At 42.4% G+C, this 26,665-nt stretch overlaps 1 protein-coding gene and 1 non-coding gene across 2 annotated transcripts in view; both read right to left on the bottom strand.

The window, feature by feature from the left end:
• The window catches only part of LOC139551680 (pro-neuregulin-1, membrane-bound isoform-like), a 68,247-nt gene extending 41,814 nt beyond the window's left edge, over nt 1–26,433 (bottom strand). Inside the window, exon 1 of the mRNA XM_071362957.1 lies at nt 24,910–26,433. Coding sequence (XP_071219058.1) covers nt 24,910–25,636 — 727 coding nt within the window. The 5' untranslated portion in view covers nt 25,637–26,433. The remainder of the gene's footprint in view (nt 1–24,909) is intronic.
• LOC139552897 (U7 small nuclear RNA) lies at nt 19,336–19,388 on the bottom strand. Its single transcript, XR_011670558.1, has one exon. It is a non-coding gene; the product is annotated as a U7 small nuclear RNA (small nuclear RNA).
• Nucleotides 26,434–26,665: the final 232 nt, after the last annotated feature.

Raw genomic sequence — 26,665 nt, 5'->3', positions numbered from 1 at the left:
ATCAAACATTTTAGAGTCAACTAAGAGCATTTAACACTGGTGCACTTTTGCAGTTTACAATACTTCAGTACAGCTTACATGAGATAATAAGAACATGAATGTGATTAAAAAGATAACACATTTCAATATAAACATCTCCACATCCTATTTTTCTGGACATTTCTAGTGTCCAGTCCAAATGAACTATTTTGGGAGGCATGACCTGATGTGCGTTTTCTGTCATTTTTAACTACCTGGAAATGCAATCACACAATACAGTTCCAAAAATGTGATATGTTTTGGTTTATATCGGTGATAGTTCGTCTTATACTTCGATCGCCTACTGGTGTTTATAGTTTTTCCACTTATTCTTTTACCTCTACATCACTGACGATGATCGATGCTACTCTACAACCTAAACATCACCAGAACCAACATGGATGTGGTCTTGTGTGGCTCAGCTGGTAGAGCATGGCGTTAGAAATATCAGGATCATGGGTTTGATTCCCGTTGGGGACACCCGTATGCACTCACTACTGTAAGTCACTTGGGATTAAAGCATCTGCTAAATGGCATACATATGTGCAGTGACTGCAGGAATAAAAGATCACCTCGTAACTGAGCTGAGGGCACCACATTGGCTTGTTGATGGGGAGGGTAGATTCATATTCTTATAAGGAAACGCTTCCTGTCGGGGGTTGGGCGAACATCTTCCATTTCAATGAAATACTACTAAGCGTGTTTAAATCGCTGGGCTGGCTTGCATTGTTAATGTAATTGTAAATTACAGTCACTTGAATTCCAGTAACTGTGCAGTTAGGGGCAACATTCTAATTAAGCAAAAAAATATGTTTTTTTTTTAGATAAACTACACCCATGCTTTCCATTTCGCACCATAACTAATGATAGTGAAAGGGAAAAAAACCTGAAAGTGTTTCTTTCCCCATTCCAATGGTTGTTGACAGACTGCTTCCGACCACCTGGTGTCTGTTTAGTCAAGAGCCCAATTGGATTTCTCCAACCAATGGAGCGGGTTATAATCATAACCACCCCCCTCATCCCCTTTGGTTGGCTTTACTGTCTGCTTCTAGGGCCACAACTTGAACCAATGGATAATCTAATACACACCATGGAGATGCCGTGTTTGGGACGATTTTTTTTTTGAGCAGACGTCTCCTCCTATTCGATAAAGACTTTCAAGGGCTCCTCTTCAGAGGGCCCAATTAACGGGGGGAGAATACAGCTTGAGTAAAACATTTTAGTGAATAACTTACGAGTTTATAGACTTTTCTTCAACTTTCACCAGCTAAATGAGGTATCCTTTTGGGCAGAGTAGCCAACCATATTAGTTCCTCTATATATTTGTTTTGATTTAATTCAGAAATAGTAAATGTATGATAACTATATTAACTGTGTGTGACACCACATGCCAATGTCTGTAAAGGTACAGTACATTAAAACACTGCTGTGCCATATTTCACACTAGTGGTAATGGCAGGTATAATTAATTAGACGAGTGCATGTGAAGAGGTAACGGTAAGTGTATGTTATTGTCATCTGATAAACTTATCGTCATAGCTTTATGATAGATAACTGGGCATTATAGAGACAAACACCATGTATCCCACTTAAATTGTAAAACAATAGCAGGCTCAGGAGTTAATATAGCCTGTTCATTTGTCTGGGACCTGAGAGTCAAAAACGCTGGTTTGAATGAATAAACCAGTGTCGCTAGCAGCAGCTAGGAGGTTATGTGATAACTATTTCATCTCAAGCCAACATCGCAACAACATCCAGAAAACACTGACATGCTTGCAGATAGAGTATCCTATCCACAACCCACATCCCTTGGGGGCCTGAACACCAAATGATCTGTTAAAGAGTAGAGAGGAAGCCCATTGTCTCTGACCACCTCCTGTGTGTGCGAGGCTACTCCAGGCTATAGGTTAACAGTTCCTAGGGCTACCAGACATAGGGAGCATCTGTTTTAGTCAGCTGTGTCATATGATCAGCTAATTACTCTCATGGTGTCTTCTGTTAATGTTCAGGTCAGGGTTTTGTGCACGGAGATGAGGCGCCTTATATCACAGCTGTTGACTAGAAATGTGTTTGTTTTCTCCCACACCTTAGAAACATTGTACTTTTGCCTCACCTGGTGATCAAAAAACGTCCTGTTAAAAGACAAATAAAATAAAATTGTATTGGTCACATACACATGGTTAGCAGATGTTAAAACTTCTTTGGGGTAGATGGCAGTATTTTCACGTCCGGATGAAAAGCATGCCCAGAGTAAACGGCCTGCTACAAAGACATAAAAGCTAGAATAGGCATATTATTAGTAGATTTGGATAGAGGACACTCTGCAGTTTCTAAAATAGTTTGAATGATGTCTGTGAGTATAACAGAACTCATATGGCAGGCAAAAATCATCCTCCGTACCTTCAGGCTCTGATCAGGCCCTACACCCAAACAAGGGCACTGCGTTCATCCACCTCTGGCCTGCTCGCCTCCCTACCTCTGAGGAAGTACAGTTCCCGCTCAGCCCAGTCAAAACTGTTCGCTGCTCTGGCACCCCAATGGTGGAACAAACTCCCTCACGACGCCAGGTCAGCGGAGTCAATCACCACCTTCCGGAGACACCTGAAACCCCACCTCTTTAAGGAATACCTAGGATAGGATAAAGTAATCCTTCTAACCCCCCCCCCTTAAAAGAGTTAGATGCACTATTGTAAAGTGGTTGTTCCACTGGATATCATAAGGTGAATGCACCAATTTGTAAGTCGCTCTGGATAAGAGCGTCTGCTAAATGACTTAAATGTAATGTAAATGTAAAAACCTGAGAAAAAATCCAACCAGGAAGTGGGAAATCTGAGGTTTTTTGTTTTTCAACTCTTTGCTTATCCAAGATACAGTGGAAATAGGGTCATGTTGCACTTCCTAAGGCTTCCACTAGATGTCAACAGTCTTTAGAACCTTGTATGATGCTTCTACTGTGAAGTGGGGGCAAATTAGAGGGGATTGAGTAAGGTCTGCCATGAGCTGACCATGCGCTGACTATGCGCGTTCATGTGAGAGTTAGCTTGAGTTCCATCGCATTTCTGAAGACAAAGGAATTCTCCGGTTGGAACATTATTGAAGATTTATGTTAACATCCTAAAGATTGATTCTATACTTCATTTGACATGTTTCTACGGACTGTAATATGACTTTTTGTCTGAACTTTTGCCTTGACCTGCCCGCGCTTCGTGAGTTTAGATTGTGTACTGAACGCGCGAACAACAAGGAGGAATTTGGACATAAATGATGGACATTATCGAACAAATCAAACATTTATTGTGGAACTGGGATTCCTGGGAGTGCATTCCGATGAAGATCATCAAAGGTAAGTGAATATTTATAATGCTATTTCTGACTTCTGTTGACTCCAACATGGCAGATATCTCTTTGGGTTGATTTGTCGTCTGAGCGCCACACTCAGATTATTGCATGGTTTGCTTTTTCCGTAAAGTGTTTTTGAAATCTGACACAGCGGTTGCATTAAGGAGACGTGGATCTAAAATTCCATGTATAACACTTGTATTTTCATCAACATTTATGATGACTATTTCTGTAAATTGATGTGGCTCTCTGCAAAATCACCGGATGTTTTGGAACTACTGAACATAACACACCAATGTAAACTCAGATTTTTGGATATAAATATGAACTTTACCGAACAAAACATACTGTACATGTATTGTGTAACATGAAGTCCTATGAGTGTCATCTGATGAAGATCATCAAAGGTTAGTGATTCATTTTATCTATATTTCGGCTTTTTGTGACTCTTTGGCTGGAAAAGTGTTTTTCTGTGACTTGGCTCTGACCTAACTTAATCGTTTGATTTGCTTTCGTTGTAAAGCCTTTTTGAAATCGGACACTGTGGCTGGATTTACAACAAGTGTATCTCTAAAATGGTGTAAAATACATGTATGTTTGAGGAATATTAATTATGGGATTTCTGTTGTTTTGAATTTGGCGCCCTGCAGTTTCACTGGCTGTTGACGAGGTGAGACGCTACCGTCCCACATACCCTAGAGAGGTTAAATAAAGGTTAAATAAAAAAATATATATATATTATTATTCTCCTAGAAAACTAAAAGCGATATTCATACTTTCGTTTCAGGTGATCAAGTTAAAGATTACTCTTCTTACCTTTGTACAGTTCCCTTACCCGTTCGTAATAGCAACTTAATGACTAGATGACGCAAACAGACATGGCAGCTCTGCTTCTAGTTCCTATGCAACTTTGCAGTATACATTTTTCTGTGTGTGTTATTTCTTACATTATTAGCCCAGAATGTTTTTTTTCTTATTACATACAGCCGGAAAGAACTTTTGGATATCAGAGCGCCGGCAATTAAGAGAGTCATACAATTTTAAAAACATTACAATACATTCATTACAGAATTCACAACACACTAAGTGTGTGCCCTCAGGCCCATACTCCACTACCATATATCTACAACGCAAAATCCATGTGTACGTGTGTGTGTATAGTGCGTATGTTATCATGTGTGTGTATGCATGTGTCTGTGCCTATGTTTGTGTTATTGTGTTACTTCACAGTCCCGCTAGGTGCATAGGGTGTATTATTTACCTGCTTTTTAAATCTGAGTCTACTGCTTGCATCCGTTACCTAATGTGGAATAGAGTTCTATGTAGTCATGGCTCTATGTAGCACTGTGCACCTCCCATAGTCTGTTCTGGACTTGGGGACTGTGAGGAGACCTCTGGTGGCATGTCTTGTGGGGTATGCATGGGTGTCCGAGCTGTGTGCTAGTACCTTCAGCTTGTCAACACCTCTTACAAAAACAAGTAATGAGGAAGTCAATCTCTCTTCCACTTTGAGCCATGAGAGATTGACATGTATGTCATTAATGTTAGCTCTCCGTGTACTTTTAAGGGCCAGCTGTGCTGCTCTGTTCTGAGCCAACTACAATTTCTCAAGTTCCTCTTTGTGGCACCTGACCACACGAACAGTGGTCCAGGTGTGACAAAACCAGGGCCCGTGGGACCTGCCTTGTTGATAGTGTTGTTAAGAAGGCAGAGCAGCACTTTGTTATGGACAAACTTCTCCCCATCTTAGCTACTGTTGTATCAATGTTTTGACCATGACAGTTTACAATCCAGGATTACTCCAAGCAGTTTAGTCACCTCAACTTGCTCAATTTCTACATTATTAGTTACGAGATGTAGTTGAGGTTTAGGGTTTGGTGAATGATTTGTCACAAATACAATGCTTTTAGTTTTAGAAATATTTAGGACTAACTTATTCCTTTCTACCCATTCTGAAACTAACAGCAGCTCTTTGTTAAGTGTTCCAGTCATTTCAGTCGCTGTAGTAGCTGACGTGTATAGTGTTGAGTCATCCGCATACATAGACACAGTGGCCTTCCTCAAAGCCGGTGGCATGTCGTTAGTAAAGATTGAAAAAAGCAAGGGGCCGAAACAGCTACCCTGTGGAATTCCTGCTTCTACCTGGATAATGTTTGAGAGGCTTCCATTTAGAACACCCTCTGTGTTCTTTTAGACAAGTAACTCTTTATCCACATTATAGCAGGAGGTGGAAAGCCATAACACATACGTTTTTCCAGCAGCGGACTATGATCGATAATGTCAAAAGCTGCACTGAAGTCTACAACACAGCCCCCATAATCATTTTATCATCAATTTCTCTTAGCCAATGACCAGTCTCTGGACAATAAAGTAGATGAGCTCAGGGCGAGGATTTCCTTCCAGAGAGGCATCAGGGGCTGGAACATACTCTGTTTCATGGAATCATGCCTCTTTTGGGATATACTGTCCCTGTCCATACAGCCAGCTGGGTTCTCAGTACATCGCTTAGATAGGAGTAAAGAACTCTCCGGAAAGAAGAAGGGCGGTGGTGTATGTTTCATGATTAACTACTCATGGTGTGATTGTGATAACGTACAGAAACTCAAGTCCTTTTCTTCACCCGACCTAGAATACCTCACAATCAAATGCCGAACGTATTACCTCCCAAGAGAATTCTCTTCGGTTATAGTCACACGACCCTCAAGAAACCACATATCCTGAGGCCGCATTTATTGTAGCTGGGGATTTTAAGAAAGCAAATTTGAGGAAAATTCTACCAAAGTTCTATCGACACATTGAATAAAGTACTCGCACTGCAAAAATGCTTGACCACTGTTACTCCCCTTTCCAGGATGCCTACAAGGCCCTCCGCCTTCACTTCGGCAAATCAGATCATGACTATATTTTACTCCTCCCTTCCTATAGGCAGAAACTCAAACAGGAAGTACCCGTGCTAAGGTCTATTAAACACTGATCTGACCAATCGGAATCCATGCTTCAAGATTGTTTTGATCATGCTAGGATATGTTCCATGTAGCCTCTGAGAAGAAAATTGACGTATACACGGACACAGTGACTGAGTTCATCAGGAAATGTATAGGGGATGATTACATACCAACAATGAGGAGAGAGCCTACAGGGAGGAGGTGAAGGCCCTGGCAGAGTAGTGCCAACAAAATGAAGGAGCTGATCGTGGACTTCCCTATCCACATCGATGGGACCGCAGTGGAGAAGGTGAAAAGCTTCAAGTTCCTTGGCGTACACATCACTGACAATCTGAAATGGTCCACCCACACAGACGGTGTTGTGAAGAAGGCGCAACAGTGACTCTTCAACCTCAGGAGGCTGAAGAAATTCAGCTTGGCCCCTAAGACCCTCACAAATTTTTACAGATGCACAATTAAGAGCATCCTGTCGGGTTGTATCACTGCCTGGTATGGCAACTGCACAGCCCGCAACCGCAGAGCTCTCCAGAGGGTGGTGCAGTCTGCCCAACGCATCACCGGGGGCACACTGCCTGCACTCCAGGTCACCTACAGCACCCGATATCACAGGAAGGCCAAACAAAATCATCAAGGACATCAACCAACCAGGCCTCGGCATGTTCACCCCCCTACAATCCAGAAGGCGAGATAAGTCTAGGTGCATCAAAGCTGGGACCGGGAGACTGAAAAACAGCTTCTTTCTCAAGGCCATCAGACTGTTAAATATTCATCACTAGCCGGCTACCACCTCTATCAACTCTGCACCTTAGAGGCTGCTGTCCTATATACATAGATATGGAATCACTGGTCACTTTAATAATGGAACACTAGTCACTTTAATAATGTTTGCATACTGCTTTACTCATTTCATATGTATATACTGTATTCTATTCTACTGTATTTTAGTCAATGTCACTCTGACATTGCTCATGCTAATATTTAAATATTTCTTACTTCCATTTTTCTACTTTTTGATTGTGTGTATTGTTGTGAATTGTTAGATACTACTGTTGTGAATTGCTAGATACTACTGTTGTGAATTGCTAGATACTACTGTTGTGAATTGCTAGATACTACTGTTGTGAATTGCTAGATAATACTGTTGTGAATTGCTAGATACTACTGTTGTGAATTGTTAGACACTACTGCACTCTATCCGCTACACCCGGAATAACTTCTGCTGAGTATGTGACCAATAAAATTAGATATTATTTGATTTGAATGAAGTATATGGAGAAATTGTAAAAACACAACCATACTAATTTAACAACTGCTCTTGCTATTTCCTCATGTAGAATAATGAGAATCCTATTCCAGTCAGCACCCCAGTTTAATGACTTGGTTAAAGGGATAGTTCACCCAAATTACAAAACCCTGTAAGCAGTCTATGGACAAGGTATGACAGAAAGCCATGATTTGCATGCAGAGATCCACTTCAGCAAAAAACTGCGATTGCAGTGGGCTAAGGAACGAAAACTCTGGACACTGGAGAATTGGTAAAACATTGCCTGGTCTGATGAGTCCCGGTTCCTGCTGTTTCACACTGATGGGTATGGAGAAAACCACATGAGTACATGCATCCGTAATGTCGCTTGTCAACATTGCAGGCTGGTTGTGGTGGTGTGATGATGTGGGGTGTGTTTACATGGCACACACCGGGCTCCTTGATAAAGTGTATTCATCTGAGAATTGATTTTTCCAACAGGATAATGTCCCATGCCACAAGGCTAGGATTGCCCAGGAATGGTTCCACGAGCATGACAGTGAACTCAGTTTACTGCAGTGGCCTGCCTAGTCACCAGATCTCAATCCAATTGAGCTTCTGTGCAATGAGATGGAACGAGCTAGTCGGAAAAAAGATACACTACCAGCCAACTTGACACAACTGTGGGAAGCATTGGACTCTACATGGGCCAGCATCCCTATGGAACGCTTCGGACACCTTGTAGAGTCCTTCCCCCAGACGAATTGAGGCTGTTCTGAGGGCAAAGGGGGTTGCAACTGAATATTAGTTTTGTACACTCAGTGGAAATGGCATCCACACTTCAAAACAAGGACTTCAAGGATCTTTGAAGAGTTAAGAAGAAACGTGTGCCTTTTTTATTTTTAAATTTTTATTTTACCAGGTAAGTTGACTGAGAACACATTCTCATTTCCAGTAATGACCTGGGGAATAGTTACAGGGGAGAGGAGGGGGATGAATGAGTCAACTGGAAGCCTGTAAACAAAGAGAATAGAGAGAGTCCTCCAGAGGAGTGTTCCGATGGTTACTAATGGCATCGGGGAGACTTTTAATTGCAGTGTCTTCTCCACAGTTGTTGTGGGCACAGAGGCGACTCGTATGGGGAATTAGCGAGGGGCTAATCAACAAGGTGGGAAAGAGCCTAGCAGAACACAGTAGAAGTGGGAAGACTGGGCGTCACACACGATATTAACCTTGATTGTTTGTCCTGCTCTGTCTACACAGCTATCCTGTAATGACAAATAAGAGGACACACCAGCCATTATGGTGAGCAGGGGGCTATTACACAGAAAGGGCCTGTTGTTGAATGCCACTTACAGGTGTGTCAGAATTGCCGGAGAAACCTCACTTCTCGACAGGTTCTGCCAAGCGTATATAATGATAGTTTAAATTTAAATCGCAATTATAAACCTTGAATCTGCGTTTCAAACAAGCAGATTCAAACAACAATTCAGGCTCGCGAGTGGTGCTGCATCTCAGTGCAAGAGGCGTCACTACAGTCCCTGGTTCAAATCCAGGCTGTATCACATCCGGCCGTGATTGGGAGTCCCATAGGGCGTCGCACAATTGGCCCAGTGTCGTCCAGGTTCGGTATGCTGTCATTGTAAATAAGAATTTGTTCTTAACTGACTTGCCTAGTTAAATAAAGGCGTAATAATAATAATAATTCACCCACTCAGCTTCTCTGATAGGGGGATAGATGGGGGGAGAGAGAGTGGAGAAAGCGTGTGAAAGATGTGTGTGTGATAGAGATGTTTTAATTGATGGAGTTTCCATAATCGACTACCCTAGTGGTTTTTACCGTCCCACTATAATCACTGATAATGTTATTCCTCATGGTCGACCACATTTATCGACATTTTAATGTCTTATTCTTTATTATGGCACTGCAGCGGATGAAAACACATCGATATTTGGGCATCTTTTTGTCAGAGAGGGCATTTCATACTGGCTCTCGGTGAGACTTTATGGTACCGTATAATATATAAGTCTATTCCCTAGCTGGCTGTTTTATGATTGCCAAAACACTGCAATATTGTGTGGAGTAGTACAGCAGTCATGTAAGAACTGTATCAAGGTACGGGATGTGCAGGGGGACTATGTGGGAATGAAACTGACATGATGGCTGTTGGCCACACTATTTATAATAAGGGTTACATGGACAAAATCAGACCTCTGAATTGAAAATGGATGGCCCTCCCTTCAGCAAAATATATGTAACCTAAACCCACCCTGAACACTTGAAAAAAACAAGTGACCCTCCCATATACCCAAAATAATTATTAAAACAGAGTGGAAAGCAGAGAACATGCTTACCATTTACCCTCACTTCTTGGACAGATATGCCGTTTTAAAAACTGTTCTTTGTCCTGTAAAAATGGCATGGCAACGCAGGACTTTTGATAGCACACAGGGCTGCGGGATAGAAGGTTGTTTTTTTACCTTTATTTAACTAGGCAAGTCAGTTAAGAACACATCCTTGTTTACAATGACAGCCTAGGAACAGTGACAGTTCCTTGTTCAGGAGCAGAACTGCAGATTTTTACCTTGTCAGCTCGGGGATTCGATCTAGCAACCTTTCGGTTACAAGCCCCAACGCTCTAACAACTAGGCTACCTGCCGCCGGGTTCACAGACCACCGTGGACAAGAATATGGTTGGAAACATCTCCTTTATATTAAAATCCTTGCATGAATCTATCATCGTATTTGCAGGTCCAGATAAAATGTCATGCAATTCTACGTCATTTTACATATTAGCAGAATATTTTTTAATACCACACAAATTACCTAAATTACAGGCTAGGACTGGACAGAGACATAGGCCTGTGTTCATCTTATCATATTTCTCCGATGCCAAACCAGTGTTTTGTTGTTTGCAACGAAACTGTCCCTGTTAACAAGTAATTCAATCTGAGCCGTCATTAGGAATCTGAGCATGGCACTTTCAGAAGTTAGACCTACCTTTCCACCCCAGACAGAGAGTAGGCCCACTGACGCCTGAAAAAGGTGAGCTTTAACTCCTGGCTTCTCTTCTTCCATGGCTTAACCCAATGATGGAAGGTCACAAGTATTTCCCTCAAGGATTAATGAACTTAATGAACTGATAGTGACAGAATTAGATTAGTTCCCACGCAAACTCCATTCTTTGTATAATCGACTATAGAAGGTTGTAGCTCAGCCTATGAATGTCAAAGAAACTAAACAATTATATACCACTATGCATCGGAGTCACATCTTTCCCCGGTGTTTTACTTCGTGTTTTGAGCATAACACATCATTGACCAAAGCGCTGTTTATAAACCGCCATTGATAAAAGACAATACTGTGCAGCCGTATTCATCGACCTGGCCAGGGCTTTCGACTCTGTCAATCACCACATTCTTATCGGCAGACTCAACAGCCATGGTTTCTCAAAAGACTGCCTCGCCTGGTTCACCAACTACTTCTCGGACGGAGTTCAGTGTGTCAAATCGGAGGGCCTGTTGTCCGGAACTCTGGCAGTCTCTATGGGGGTGCCACAGGGTTCAATTCTCGGGCTGACTCTTTTCTCTGTATATATTAATGATGTCGCTCTTGCTGCTGGTGATTCTCTGATCCACCTCTATGCCGACCACACCATTCTGGCCCTTCTTTGGACACTGTGTTAACTAACCTCCAAACGAGCTTCAATGCCATACAACTCTCCTTCCGTGGTCTCCAACTGCTCTAAATGCAAGTCAAACTAAATGCATGCTTTTCAACCGCTCGCTGCCCGCACCTGCCCGCCTGTCTAGCATCACTACTCTGGACGGTTCTGACTTAGAATATGTGGACGGTAGTCCTATGGCATACCCTCTCATACCTGTTAAATTCTAGTCCTGGTTTTAACTTAACAGCCCTTCACTAACACGGAGGTAGGCTATTTAAAGAGTGGTGGGTAGAGGAATTGGCCGACAAATCTATGGATATAGCAGCCTATAGCCAGATTTCGTCTGTCAAACAGGTAGGTTTACCTCTTATTTCTTAAATAGGAAGAAATAGGTTCCAACACAAAGTGTTAGTATTAGTAAAGTCTACGGTTGAAATGAATTATGCCTACTCAAATTGGCACCATGAACTGTCCATTTCAGCACCATGAACTGTCAATTTTTTGATTGCTTCAAGTTTCAGCACCACAATGTAAATTACTTATCTGAATTATTGTGATGTTAATAACTCAATACGTCATGGGCAAGAAACATTGTTTTATTATAATCAATTACAGTAGTAGCAAGCTATCAAAGTTGACCTCTGTCCTCCTCATCATCCCGCTCTCCTCTTCAAACTGAACAGAACATAGGCTATAGACTAGTCGTTGCGCAAGATATTATATTTTTTGGAATACTGTCGGTTAGGGGCTCGTTAGTAAGTATTTCACTGTAAGGTCTACACCTATTGTATTCGGCGCATGTGACTAATAAGATTTGATTGGATTTGATGTACTGCAGCCCAGTTTTATTTACACCATCCCAGCAGCGCAAAACACTAGGAAGTACATTTTCGTAGAAATATGACTTGTGCTTGCACTTTGTAGCCTCTCAGAGATGAGGGGCGGCGTCGGGCACACATCGATATATAGCCTAATAAGCAACTAATTCTAAAACACTGAGAAATATTGCCATTTCATCAATTACAAATTACATGACACTCCCCTGGACTACATCAACAAATACTAAACCCTCCCCTTGACTGAAATTGAAAAAGCATGACCCTCCAGGTACCCTTTCTGTCAATTTCAATCCATCTCTTATGGTGGCACTCCACAACTGAGCCATTGTCTCTTACTGGCAACACTGAAGGTGGAAATACAAGTATTGTAGTCTGAATCAAAGGTTATGAAAGGTTATGACAAAGGTACAGTGATGTAGCTTTTCCATTTCTGTCTTGTTGAGTCGCCGATAGAGCCTATATCTTCTGGCCAAGGCTTTGGTGTTACATATCAGGACCGTGTTCCACTCTGTGACAATCAAAATTCCTTCAGAAGCTATGACTTTGAGCACATTGGAAGACAATTGATTTAGGATGCCGATCCAAGCCCTTGTTTTACCATTGGTTCATATAATGATTGACAGGTGAGATAAGTAGTAAGGATTGGCTAAGGACCTCAAATTCTTACCCATTTAATTAGCTTTAACAACTTCTTTATCATGAACTTCACCTCAGAGAGAAAAAAAGGTTTGGTGAAAGCCCAGAAGCTAATCTGTACAGATACATGACAGGTGAACCCTAAAAATATCCAGGGGAGAACTTTGAACAGATCTGTCCTAAATACAATCTCTTCCTGCCAGACACATTTGGTTTTAAATCCTCTTCTAGCTGTTCTCTGTATTATTTATTTAGGGGAGACACCGCATGTTTTTCAAACCGGAGACAACACCTCAGAGCGAGAAAGCCTTTTTTATCTGTGAGCTAAAAAGTCACTCAGGGTTGAGGATATGTATTTATGGGGTTACCTAGGGTTCAGCGCTGGGGCCAACCTGATGGCTCATCATTAGGTAATGGACCTTGTTTGATAAACAGCACAATTGATGCACTTTCATCAGCAATTAAGTGTATTAATCACCAAAAGGAACCAATGTTTTAAGTGGATCATTCTCAAATTCTGCACTGTACTCTGGCATCTGTTCACATATGAATGATCTTAAATAGGTTAGGTAAAAAATAATCTACACATTTTCTGAAGTAGAATTCTGTAATTCAGAAATGGGAGTGCTCATTTGATTTGTACCGACGTCAGCCAAACCTGAAGGTCTCTAAATGGCCAGACACAGAATAGGTGAGGCTTTTCAATGAGGACTTGGAAGACATACTGTTTTTGAATTTGCTGAGTCACTAAATGGGGACAAAGGAACGCACACAGAGCCATTACAGAATAGTGGTGGTACCTTAATCAATGGCAAAACATTTTAGCCTAATTAAATTAGAGACTATCGCCTCAGCTGGCCTTTCGTCTTAATGATAATGAACCCTTTGGCCCCATTCAAATGCTCCTTATCGCTAACCGGTTGAAATGTAAACATTATGGTCCTTGTTTCATTAAAATAAAACTTCCTTAATTGATTTCCAAATTAAATGATGGCCTACGGTCTCGGAACGTTTGTCAAAATCAACCACTGGACCATCAAACACAATAGATTAAAACCCAGCTGATTGAGTCAAAGTAAACCAGTGATGTCTTAATCCGCTTGTTGGCTATTATCGCAAGTTGCATAGTCAAAGGGATTACTTTGTATTGGTGGCGAGGCTATTCGTCAGGGGGGGTGAAAGCACACTTAAAACCTGTTTGGGAAAGGCGTGCCGCTAGCGAGACACCCCGACAACATCCGGTGAAATTGCAGAGCGCGAAATTCAAATTACAGTATTATAAATATTTAACTTTCATAAAATAACAAGTGTAATACATCAAAATAAAGGTTAACTTCTTGTTAATCCAGCCAATGTGTGGGATTTCAAAAAGGCTTTACGGCGAAAGCAAACCATGCGATTATCTGAGGACAGCGCCCAGCACACACAACCATACAAACATTTTCCAGCCAAGTAGAGGAGTCACAAAAGTCAGAAATAGCGAACAAATTAATCCCTTACCTTTGATGATCTTCATATGGTTGCACTCACAAGACTCCATGTTACACAATAAATGTTTATTTTGTTCGATAAAGTCCATATTTATGTCCAAAAACCTCAGTTTTGTTGGCGCGTTTTGTTCAGTAATCCATTGGCTCAAAGGCGGTCACAACAGGCAGACGAAAAATCCAAATAGTACCAGTAAAGTTCGTAGAAACATGTCAAACAATGTTTATAATCAACCCTCAGGTAGTTTTTTGTCTAAATAATCAATAATATTTCAACCGGACAATAGCGTTGTCAATATAAATGAAAAACAACGAAAGGCTCTAGGTCGCGAGCACCAAACAGCTCTGGGACTTTCCACTGTCCACTCACTCAAAGTGGTCATTCTCTCTCATTTTTCAGAATAAAAGCCAGAAACAATGTCTAAAGAATGTTCACATCCAGTGGAAGCCATAGGGAATGCAATCTAGGTCGTATCCCTTTATATGGTGGATAGGCTTTCAATGGAAAAACACCCATTTCAAAATAATGTCACTTCCTGGATGGATTTTCCTCAGGTTTTCGCCTGCCATATCAGTTCTGTTATACTCACAGACATATTTTAACAGTTTTGGAAACTTTAGAGTTTTCTATCCAAATCTACCAATTATATGCATATCCTAGCTTCTGAGTAACAGGCAGTTTACATTGGGCACCTCATTCATCCAAACGACTCAATACTGCCTCAGGTCCCAGAAAGGTTATGACATGGGAGGGTTTATCACACTCCTTTGCACCCCATTATTTCTATTTCTACTTTGCACACTCATCTACTGTCAAATCTACCATTCCAGTGTTTTAATTGCTATATTGTATTTCCTTGCCCACCATCGGCCTATTTATTGCCTTTACCTCTGTAACGGTAGTCCTCCTCCTCTTCAACCGAAGAGGAGGAGTAGTGATTGAACCAAGGCGCAGCGGGTTGTGATGACATATTTATTTACAGAAAAGACGAAAACACGAACTTGACTATAAACTAACAAAACAACAAAACGGAGTAGACAAACCTGGACATGCGAACTTACATAAAACGCAGAACTCACGAACAGGTACACGACTACAAACAACCGCTACAGTCCCGTGTGGCACGAACATACATACAGACACAGGAGACAACCACCCACAACGAACACTGTGAAACAACCTACCTAAATATGACTCTCAATTAGAGGAACGCCAAACACCTGCCTCTAATTGAGAGCCATACCAGGCAACCCTTAAACCAACATAGAAACAGACAACATAGAATGCCCACCCAAACTCACGTCCTGACCAACTAACACATACAACAAACTAACAGAAATAGGTCAGGAACGTGACATAACCCCCCCCTTAAGGTGCGAACTCCGGGCGCACCAGCACAAAGTCTAGGGGAGGGTCTGGGTGGGCATCTGACCACGGTGGTGGCTCAGGCTCCGGACGCTGTCCCCACACCACCATAGTCACTCCCCGCTTCTGTATCCCCCTCCCAATGACCATAAATCCTGCTTCGTGCGCTGTCCGTTCCTCCCGTTACACCGCTGCTTGGTTCTGGTTATTTGGTGGGTGGTTCTGTAACGGTAGTCCTCCTCCTCTTCAACCGAAGAGGAGGAGTAGTGATTGAACCAAGGCGCAGCGGGTTGTGATGACATATTTATTTACAGAAAAGACGAAAACACGAACTTGACTATAAACTAACAAAACAACAAAACGGAGTAGACAAACCTGGACATGCGAACTTACATAAAACGCAGAACTCACGAACAGGTACACGACTACAAACAACCGCTACAGTCCCGTGTGGCACGAACATACATACAGACACAGGAGACAACCACCCACAACGAACACTGTGAAACAACCTACCTAAATATGACTCTCAATTAGAGGAACGCCAAACACCTGCCTCTAATTGAGAGCCATACCAGGCAACCCTTAAACCAACATAGAAACAGACAACATAGAATGCCCACCCAAACTCACGTCCTGACCAACTAACACATACAACAAACTAACAGAAATAGGTCAGGAACGTGACAACCTCCCTTATCTCACCTCATTTGCTCACATTATATGTAGACTTATTTTTCTACTGTATTATTGATTGTTTGTTTTACTCCATGTGTAACTCTGTGTTGTTGTATGTGTCGAACTGCTTTGCTTTATCTTGGCCAGGTCGCAATTGTAAATGAGAACTTGTTCTCAACTTGCCTACCTGGTTAAATAAAGGTGAAATAAAAAAATAAAAAATTAATGTCGTCGTTCAGCCACAACTCGTTGAAACATAAGATATTACCGTTTTTAATGTTCCGTTGGTAGGATATACGTGCTTGTAGTTTATTATCGAGCGATTGTACGTTGGCCAATAGTAGCGATGGCAAAGGCAGATTAGCCACTCGTCGCTGGATCCTCACAAGGCACCCCTAACTCCGTCCGTGAAACCTCCGTCTCTTTCTCCTGCGAATGACGGGGATGGAGGCCTGTTCGGGTGTCTGGGGTAAATCCCTCTCGTCTGACTCATTAAAGAAAAATGATTTATCCAGTTCCAGGTGAGTAATCGCTGTTCTGATATCCAGAAGCTCTTTTCGGTCATAAGAGACGGTAGCAGCAGCATTATGTACAAAATGAGTTACAAAAAATATGAAAAAACAAACAAAATAGCATAGTTGGTTCAGAGCCCTGCGGCACCATCATCATACTCCTGTTAAAGCCAAAAACCAGAACGTGCATCCCTTGGGTTCCCAAGGACCGAGTTTGGGAAATGCTGCATTATTTGGTGAAGCTGTATACTTACGCAAAATGAAACCACAAAGGCAAATATGTGTGCACTGATTTATGGTGCTGTCAGGTGGTAGCTACGTCACCTTGACTGGTTTATTACTGATCTTTACAAGACAATGTGAGAGAAATTATTCAACTAAGTTTTGCTATTGATATCCAATTTTAAGTCAAGGGGAAGGTATAATTAATTCACAGCCTAGATTAAAGAAGAAGAATACTACCAATTCAAGACAAACAATCATATCTCAGCGTCATAGAGAACACAATTATTTTACATTTTAAATCGAGAGAAACTTGATCTAGGTCAAATTTCCAATGCAGTCAAAATCATTTTTAAGTGAAGTTATGAAGCTTCTTTCTTGTTATAGAGTTAGGCTTATGCCAACTTATGAACTAGCTCAGTTGAAACAAACTAATGCCCTGGTGCATTGTCAGGGAAAGTTCACTGAAGGAGAATAAATCCCATGTCACAGTGGTGATTTTATTAGACCCACTTCTCAGCCTTCCCTCTTCCAGTTCTTTCACTTCAGCAACTACTGCTTCTTGTCATTACAATATGTTGTATTATTAATGTTAATGTAACCATGCCTTTTAGCATCAGTGGGATACAACCCAAAGGACAGTGTGTATATAAAACTGCCCAGCAATCATGAGTTACAAACTGGCACAATGTGAGTATTCTGTGGGCAAGGTGGGCAGGGGCTAGCCCACACCGGCCCAACACGGGCGAGCCCAGCACAGGCTAGCCCACACCAAGCCCACATCAGCCCAACACGGGCTAGCCTACAACAGCCCAATACGGGCTAGCCCACATCAACCCAACACAGACTAGTCTACACCAGCCCAACACGGGCAAACCCAAGCCAGCCGAACAAAGTCCACACCAAGCCCAACACGGGCTAGCCCACACCAAGCCCAGCTATTACATAATGTAGAGGCGGCAATTCATTAAAATAATTTGGGTTTGCTCATCTCGCTTTTGTGCAAACGTTACTGAGAAGTGTCATTCCAATTTAAGGCATAGATTGAATCAGATCAAGCATAACCTGTGATAGCAGACACCCGCATAGCGGATATTTTGACAGTGTCGGAGGTGGAACTAAGGTGAGCAGCATTGTCATGAAGCTCCACTGGTGTTATATGTTCAAAACGAGAAAGTGTAGGCTAAATATAAATAATTACGCTCACAATGAAAAATAATTCAACTAAATAATGAGGCTTTCTATAATCCTAACTGAGGTGTAGATTGCATCTCACATTCCAGTGTTCAAACTTGTAAACAAGGCTGTGTGGAATTTCTGTTAATGCGACTCCCACATTGCCAATGGCAATGTCTGCCTTATGCCGGGAGTCTCTTGTGGATTTGCCAGCTCTAACACAGTTCCACTTTCGACACCGCCAAAACAACAACTACTCGGATGTTAGCTAAAGCGGATCTGATTGAATCGAGCCCTAAGTGTTCTGTTGTGTGATGCCAATTCTTTTGACTCTTGAATCTTGCCAATGAGGAAGTCTTAAACAAGTGCATGTGACATATGAAAAACTGAACAGTTTATTTTCAAAAAATATACTGTATGTATGATAGCAACAACTTGGCTGTCTTTCTGATACAATATAACACATTCACTGAATATCTTTCAAGCTTAAAGTGATACAATTTATGCATTGTAATGAAAATCTGCGGAAAGGTGCATTGGCCCAATGTGGGCAGCCTACATGGGGCCAATATTTTAGCCCACATTGAGTCCACATCGTGCCAATGTGGGCATGTTTGCTGGGTGAACACTATAGAAGCCTGTTAATCTCTAGGCATTGTGATCATGGAAGGGCGCATTGTGCTATATCAGGTATTTTCTATGAGCCACAGGGATTAATGTGTGTAAATGGGAACAGAAAATTCTTACCGCAAATGTCCATATTTGGCTCTATCACAACAAGATGGCTTCCTATACCCACTGCCTTTATTGAGTTCTGGCCTTTATGGGGAATAGCTCATTAGCTTGGCTTGAAATTCATTTTCTACTGTGCCGCTGTAAATGCGCTGTTTCCTTGAAGAGAATGTGTTGAGAAGATAGCTGAAGGGGTTATTTACCCAAGTAATGGCTTTATAAACAGAACAGGGAAAGACCATTGGGTGTGTGTGTGTGTGTGCTATCTGTCAAACTGAGGCAGAGGTCCCTCTGTTCTGTGAATACACTCCAAAGCCCAGTTTTGCTGAGACAAGGTAATATTTAATAGGAATATCGAACTCTAAATGATACAGAACTCGAGTGAAGAAGTTAATTCAACTTAATGTGGCTACCCACATGAACAAAATGCTATAGTATACTATGGTGCTACTATGGTATCTTTGACATAGAAGGGGAGGCCTTCTCCTTCAGGAAACCTACTGGAGAAATACTAAAAGAGCACATTTTCCAGAACCTGTAGGTACTGTAGGACTGGGGTCTGACCGGATAGTTCAGAACTTCTGCTGTTTTCTCTAACCTGTATGGGAACACTATGGTCTATACTTGGAATGTAGGTTTCTCACTTATCCCAATTTGTGCCACCCATATGGAGGAGGGGAATGGGCAGGGTATATGCAAATTTGATACTGTAGTATTTACCATAGTTAAAAAAGTGTCGTGTTTTTGCGGACCTGTAGTGTTTTTTGCAGACATAGTATTCTACAGTATACTACAACATTCTATAGTAGGTACAACACATGCTCGAGGGATACTACAGTGTGTAGTATAGTATTCTACAGTCTTTTTTTGTATATATAATTTTATATTCACAATGAATTAAAGATAAAAAGAGACTGTAAATTTTTCCCCTTTTTGTTGCCCTTCGACCTCCTTCCTCCCGTCCCCCCTCATAATGCCTCCAAACACATTTAAAAAGGGAACGTCATTGAGTTACATGTCAGAAAACTAAACAAAAGTATACAACAATGTTACTTCAATACAAGGCAAAATGTAATAGCCTAACAATTTCAGGTGATTAGGTGATCTTATAGGCCTATATTGCAGTAACCTCAAGGGGTGGGGGTGGGGCCAAGAATATGAATCTGGAGGAAGTTTTTGGAACTGTTCAAAATAGGATATCATCGAGTCCCAGGTGGAATACAATTAGGTGGTTGACCCTCGAATAGTATACATAATTTTTTCAAAATTTAGGAACAGCATCAGATCGATCTTTGAGCCAAAGAGAGGCTAAGGGAGGATTGATAGATTTTCAACCCTTTAAAATCCTTCTGCTGGCTAACAGGGAGGCAAAGGTCAGAGAATGATTGTTTTTTGGAACTCCAAAAATAGTAATTTCTGCACTAGGCTGCAACTTTAAATCAAATGCTTCAGAAAGGCTTTTAAATATAATGAACCAATAGTCTGCCAGATGAGGAAAGGACCAGAACATGTGGGTCAAGTCCGCCAAGAAGCTTTTACACCTGTCACATGTACCATAAATATTACCTGTATAAGGCTGAGCCGGGCACAAGAGGCACTATTCCAGACTTCACCAGTGATCTCTCCACCAAGTTCCTTTTCCCATTCAGATCGGATTTTAACAGAATTATTTACAACGCCAGTTTTAAATAATTTGAACTCAAATATTAACAGTGGCACTCAATAGTTGATCAGTTACATCCTCCATTGGCTTTAACAAACAAAAATAGCCAAATAAAGTGCTTCTGTTGGCCAAGACTTCGGGCCCATGGGTTGTGTTATGGGCGCGCTCCATGCCACGCTCCCACAGCCACACTGTCCATGACCACAGGGAGTAGAATATGATACTCAGGCACAGCGCGACCACAAAGACTACAGCAGGGAACGCAGTCCACAAACACGAAGGCCAAAATATTCCAACATCAGTGAGTCTCGGTTGAGGCGAAAGCTAAACATATCCAAACACCCACTCAATCAAACAAATGCATTAGTCACATGAATGCAAATAAGAAATGAATCCGAGTCAAACCCTGAGATTGTAGCATTACTAAATAGTCTATACAGATGCCAACTTAGTTCAAACAAAACATACCAAACCCACGTTGGCTATTTAATGTGTTACTAGTGCCAGCTATGCTAGTCAGCTAGCACGGATACAGGTCTTTGTTCAGTCGATTCTAGATGTAGCTAGCTAGGTGTCCATATGTCAAGCTATATGTCAGCTAGCTAGCCACTAGAAATGGTAGAGAAGTGCTCAGATAAATCCACTGCCACATTCAAATAACCCAGTCAGTGCGGTTTTTGTTGTGCATGCTAGCAAGTCAGCCAAATGTCCCTGTTGTCTGAAATCTTCTCAGCCAAGTATAGACGTAATAAAGTTTTCCCTGGGTGCTCCTGGAGTTAAGCAATCATCTTGTTATGTTGTAAAAATACATTTCAATATAAATGTGGCGTTAGCTAGTCAGGTAGTAAACAATCAAGTGTGTCCAGCCAGCTCCCGCTAGCCAGCCAAATTGATTGTGATTTATTATAGCTAACGTTGCTACTAATCTCAGTCAAATAAAACTAAATAAAATAAATCGGTTTCTCCCGGAACAAGAAAAATAAACATTGTTTTCACGTGAAAAGTAATATCCAAGTGGATGTCATGAAAATCAGTCCATTGCCAGCTAGCAAAGTAGCCAGCCACATATCCCTCCCGCCATGGCTAGCCAGCCGGGTCGCTTCTTCTATCAACTTTACTCTTCGCGCCGGACATAGAATGCTTTAGCCTCGGCCACTGTGTCAAAAATTAGGGTCTCTCCCTTGCAAAAGACACGAAGATGGGCAGGGTGTAGGAACTGACACTTTATCCCCTTCTTCTAGAGACAGGTTTTTAGGTTCTTGAATTCAGCTCTTTTCTTCATGATATTGGCACTCAGGTCCGGGTAGAATCGTATATCTTGGCCACAGAATTTTGGTTGATGCTCCTTTGCCCAGCACATTGCTCGTTCCTTGTTTTGGTAACGATAAAAGTAGGCTATGATCACCCTAGGCCGCTCCCCTGAGTTGGGTTTGGGGGTAAGGGATCTGTGCGCTCAGTCGAGCTCTGGCGGTTTGTCCTGTTACCCACCAGCATGTCAGAGACAAATTGACTCCAGTCTAAATTCCTTCCATGATGCCAATGATCCAGATGTATTCCCTTCATTCTCCAATGAATGTACCTTGGAAAGTAGAGCTGTGTTGGAAGTTTTCATATGAGAGACAGCTGCCTCTAGCTCAGCAATCCGCTCGGTGTTGTCAGTGGAGAAACCTTCTAGTGTAGTGAGGCGTCGTCCAAACGTGTTGACCGTTTCTCGAAAGGCGTCAATGGAAGTTTGGAGAGGTGCCAGTGAAGTGCTGAGGAGACAAGCCATATCCTCTTTTAGGCTACTTCTTTGTTTAGCTAGCTCAGCTACAAGTGTGGTCATAGTAAAGGCCTCCAACTCTGCATCAGGACTGGCCGCGGCAGACATTTTCGGCATTCGAGTAGTTGGTTCGACCTTCAACGATATGTTGGTTGTAGCAGTTCTTTTAATTTAAGAGAATATAACCAACTGATACATCTACATAAAAACTAACAGCGGCATGTGAAATTAAAGTTTATATGGGGACCTCTCTCAAACACGTCTTCTTAGATCAACCGACCGGAGGTCTCCCAGTATACTACAGTCTATTACAGAATTGTATAGTAAGTACTATAATATTCTATAGTAAACTGGAATTGTGACAATGGAATTAGACATTTCTCAGTTCAACCCAAACTGTAATGAAATGCAAAGTTGATTACTATTAGGAAATACCAATTAGGGTAAAATGAAGTGCATTGGAATTTGTGATTAAGAGGGTGGCCCAATTGTATTAATGTATGTTACAGTCAACTAGCCCGAGCATGCCATGTACTTGCAACATTGAGTTATTGTTGTATATATCTTTTTTTGCAGAACAATTACAGGTGTGTTGTCGGTCGCCAACAACACCAACTGTCTCATACACACATGCAGTCATAGGAATGTCTGACAACTTTGATACCCCTACACAGATTGATATGGCATCCGTATTGGCGTATTCGTTAGCTTCCTTCACATTTTCTAATTTGCTCAATGTGTCAAATAATGCGACAAATCACTATCACGTTCACTGTGCTTCCTGGTTGGACAGCTGACCTGCTCTCTGGGTATTGATTTGGTCTGGGATTACCAAAGCAGCAGATCGCATTTCCAATTTAAATCCCAAACATTGATCGTGCAGCTTAAAAAAGGGTGAGTGTCTTGCCTCACAGCAGCCCTCGATTTGACTAATGAATGCATACGAAGCAGACACACCACCTGTTTCTTTCAATTTCTAAAATGTGCCTCTGCTGTGGTGGAACAAGCCAATAAATTATATAAACGTCAACAATGCATGAGTTACGAAAAACCTCAATCGATGTGAGGCATTCATAGTTTCTGAGCGAACCTGCACACACAGTACTAAACGTTCATCTGGGCCGATGATTGGCAGATTTCAATGCCAATGCTTTTGTTTCGTCAGGGGTGTGTCAAAAACACAAGGAAACCATCCCATCTCTCTGCTCACTAAACCAAGCACACACGTCAGCCATCAGAGTGCAGGCGTTCTTAGCCAAATGTCCTGCCTTTCGAAGAGATGTAGATCTATAGTCTACTCATCACGTCTCCAACAGGCAATTGTCAAGTGTGAATGAATTACACTGAAAGTCTCATTTGCATGAGGAAATGCATCAAGGGCATGCAGCCACAAAAACTCACAGCTACACCACAAGAGTCAAATACAGATGTAGGATTTTAATTTGATCACTCTTTTGTTGCTAAGCACATTTTGGACTAAAAGTTAAAATCCTGTTGCTGCAAGATTATTTTGCTGAGACAATACTAGTCAAATTGAGATGAGGACAGGTGAGAAAAACATATATGAAATCTCGTAGGGAATGGGGGGAAAAGCTGCAAGAGGACAGCTGGTAGATTCAGCAGCTTCCCAGCAGTTCTAAGTCTGGCGGCTCTCAAAGTCATGGTAGATAGCATTACTGGGATTGTATTTCTCTGTGGCTCAGAGGTGGAGGGTGAATCAATTAGCCTCCAGCAGGCTCTGACATTGAAATGGAGCATCGGCCTGGCAGGAGGAAGCCTCTCCGTCACCACAACATTTCGTTTTAGGAAGTCGTGCATCATCAGCTAATGATTTTTCATATGAAATGGAAATAATGCACGGCTTTCAAATATGCAGATGAGAACATGTTTTGGTGAAATGCTGGGTGAAATTGACATAACAGCATGGTATTAACATGCTTGTGATTAACTGTATCGCATGTGGTGTGTGGGACTGTAAGGGGCATGTTTATGCAGTAGTAGCTAGTTGTTTAGTTTATAGTTGGTTGTGTAGTAGTAATAGCCTGTGGTGGTTTCGAAAGGGATTGTGTTTCTTGCGCACACCCAGGTAGGTTGGTAATTCTTCTGAGGCTTAGTCATGGCCACTTGGGCTACACAGCAAGTCACAGCATGTCTGCTTTCAGACAGAGTGCTCAGCAACAGGCATTATCATTCTCATTATAGAGTTGCATAATAGGAAACAAATAAAGTTGTAAAAGCTAAAAAAAAACTACATGTAGAAGTAATGGCCTTTTTAGGCTGTGTATTGTACACTGGAGGATTGTATACTACCACAGAAAGGAGATCTCCATGTGATACTATTCAATCTGTACCCAGTATCCTGATGTTTGATTTCAACATCAACTGACAGTAGATTTTCTTCATCTGACTACAATATCTGGTTCCCTTAAAAGAAACATGCTTACCCTAGTTAATATTTGTGAGTTTGTCTTTATCCGACATTACACTTCAGAATCCTTTCTTGTCTAAACTTCCAAGGCTAATATAACTGAACATATTTACTGAAGATGAGAGTAAACTAAAACTGAGAGGAAATTAAAATACCACATGGTTTCATTGGAAATACAAAGTGTGGCGTACTTACAGAATTTAGGGAGAATAACGTCATTAGATTCCACAGTAGTTTGGGTGTAGGGGTTTGGTGTCCCCTTGTTCACTGGTTTTGGGGTGTTAGGGGGTCCAGGTTGCGTGGGCGGGTCTGTGCGGTACGTCAATGCAGAAGTAGGGGTGTACTGAGTCACTCTGGGGGACTGGGGTACAAAGGGTCCTCCGGTGGGTTTCCCCTCTACTATGACCTCAGGTTGTCCTGTGGTGGTGGCCGTCGGCATGGGGACAAGGGAGGGGTGGGGAAATGACACTGGCAGATCCTGTGTGGGGTCAGAAATGATGATGAAGGGGTTTTGTTCCATGCGATCAGGGTCCAGGTGGGTGGGAGGCTCATACTCAAAGATTTTGTCCACAAAGACCCACTTGAGGCCGGCAGTGCAGAGGGCCAGGCTGAGCAGGCAGGCCAGGATGGGGAGGATGCAGATCTTCTCCGAGCGCAGGCAACTGCGCACCTGTTCCATCTCTATGCACACGCAGCAGGTCCCTGCCAAGCCCAATAATCCCAGAGGCCCGGCTTGACCTCCATCGCAATTGTCACCGTCTCCCTCGGTGCCCTGTTCCCCGCCCTCTCCACCTGCCGCAGCCCCCTCCGGCGCCTCCTCTGGAGCTCGTCTAGGATCGGTGCAGGAGTGGGTAAGGGACGCTGATCCGAGAGGGACAACCAGCCCGGCGGAGGAGTCCTCCGCCTCCACACTCTCCGCCATCCTCCCTCTCTCTCTCTCAGACAGAAGGATCTCTGGACTCAACTCAAAGCACACAGCAGCTGGCTGCGGCGGGTACTGTAAAGTGTGTTGTCCATTATCAGATCACCATGGTGGGGGTTGGGTGAGAGATGAAGGAGGATGCTTTTCAGAGCCTTGCGGGGTTTACCTTGTTAACGTCTGGTAAATAAACCGATAAGACTTGCGTGACAGGGAGAAAGATATCTTCACAGGTTCACTCTCTCAGCATTCTCATGGGAAATGTGTTCACAAAACAAGTCCCGAAATAGAAGCATCAGATTCAGCTCAGCTTAGACGCACAACAAAAGTAGCCCAGAAGACATGATCCAGTTGAGTTCAGTGCAGTTCGCTGGGTGGAATCAGTAGGCGCTCACTCAACTGAGGACTTGAAGAGTGGAGCCAGCTGCTGTGTAAACGCTACGGGCAGGATGCGGCTCTAGCGGCTGGGACAGATCAAGCAGCCACTGCGGTGGCAGGAGTGACATGCTGTCTGTCTGTGGTGTTCAAGCAGCAGCCGAGAGGGGATGAATCATCTCAGCAGGTCCAGAGAAACAGATCATTAGTGGAGAGAGAGAGACGCACAATGCGGAAGGATTGCCAAGTCAGGATATTCCCCTTTTCTTCCTCTCCACACCCCTCCTCTCCCCTTTAGCCTCTCTCTCTCTTTTTCTCTCTCTCCCACTCACTCGGTCTCGCTCTGTTTGATATGTCCACGCACTCTTCCCAGGCTGCTCCCAGTCCGAACACAAAGCATACAGCTGAACAAGTTCGTACTTGATCCAATTATGAGGAATAGCAACGAATCACAGGCAAGCAGACGGCTCTGGCCTCTCTCTTCCTCGCTCTCTCTCTCAACCTCTCAGACTAGACCATTGATTATGCTAATACAAAAATGGGTATGTTTTTTTTTTGTCAAGGGGTGGGAGCCATTGAAATAGACAGATGATCCGTCCCAAGGGGATTGAGCTATTGTTTTATGGCTCTTCTCAGATATCGTTCTTCATTTGACGT

The sequence above is a fragment of the Salvelinus alpinus genome, chromosome 24 (genome assembly GCF_045679555.1).
Source record: "Salvelinus alpinus chromosome 24, SLU_Salpinus.1, whole genome shotgun sequence".
Lineage (NCBI taxonomy): Eukaryota > Metazoa > Chordata > Actinopteri > Salmoniformes > Salmonidae > Salvelinus > Salvelinus alpinus.
The sequence above is the reverse complement of the archived record's forward strand: the minus strand, read 5'-3'. Positions and strand labels throughout refer to the sequence as shown.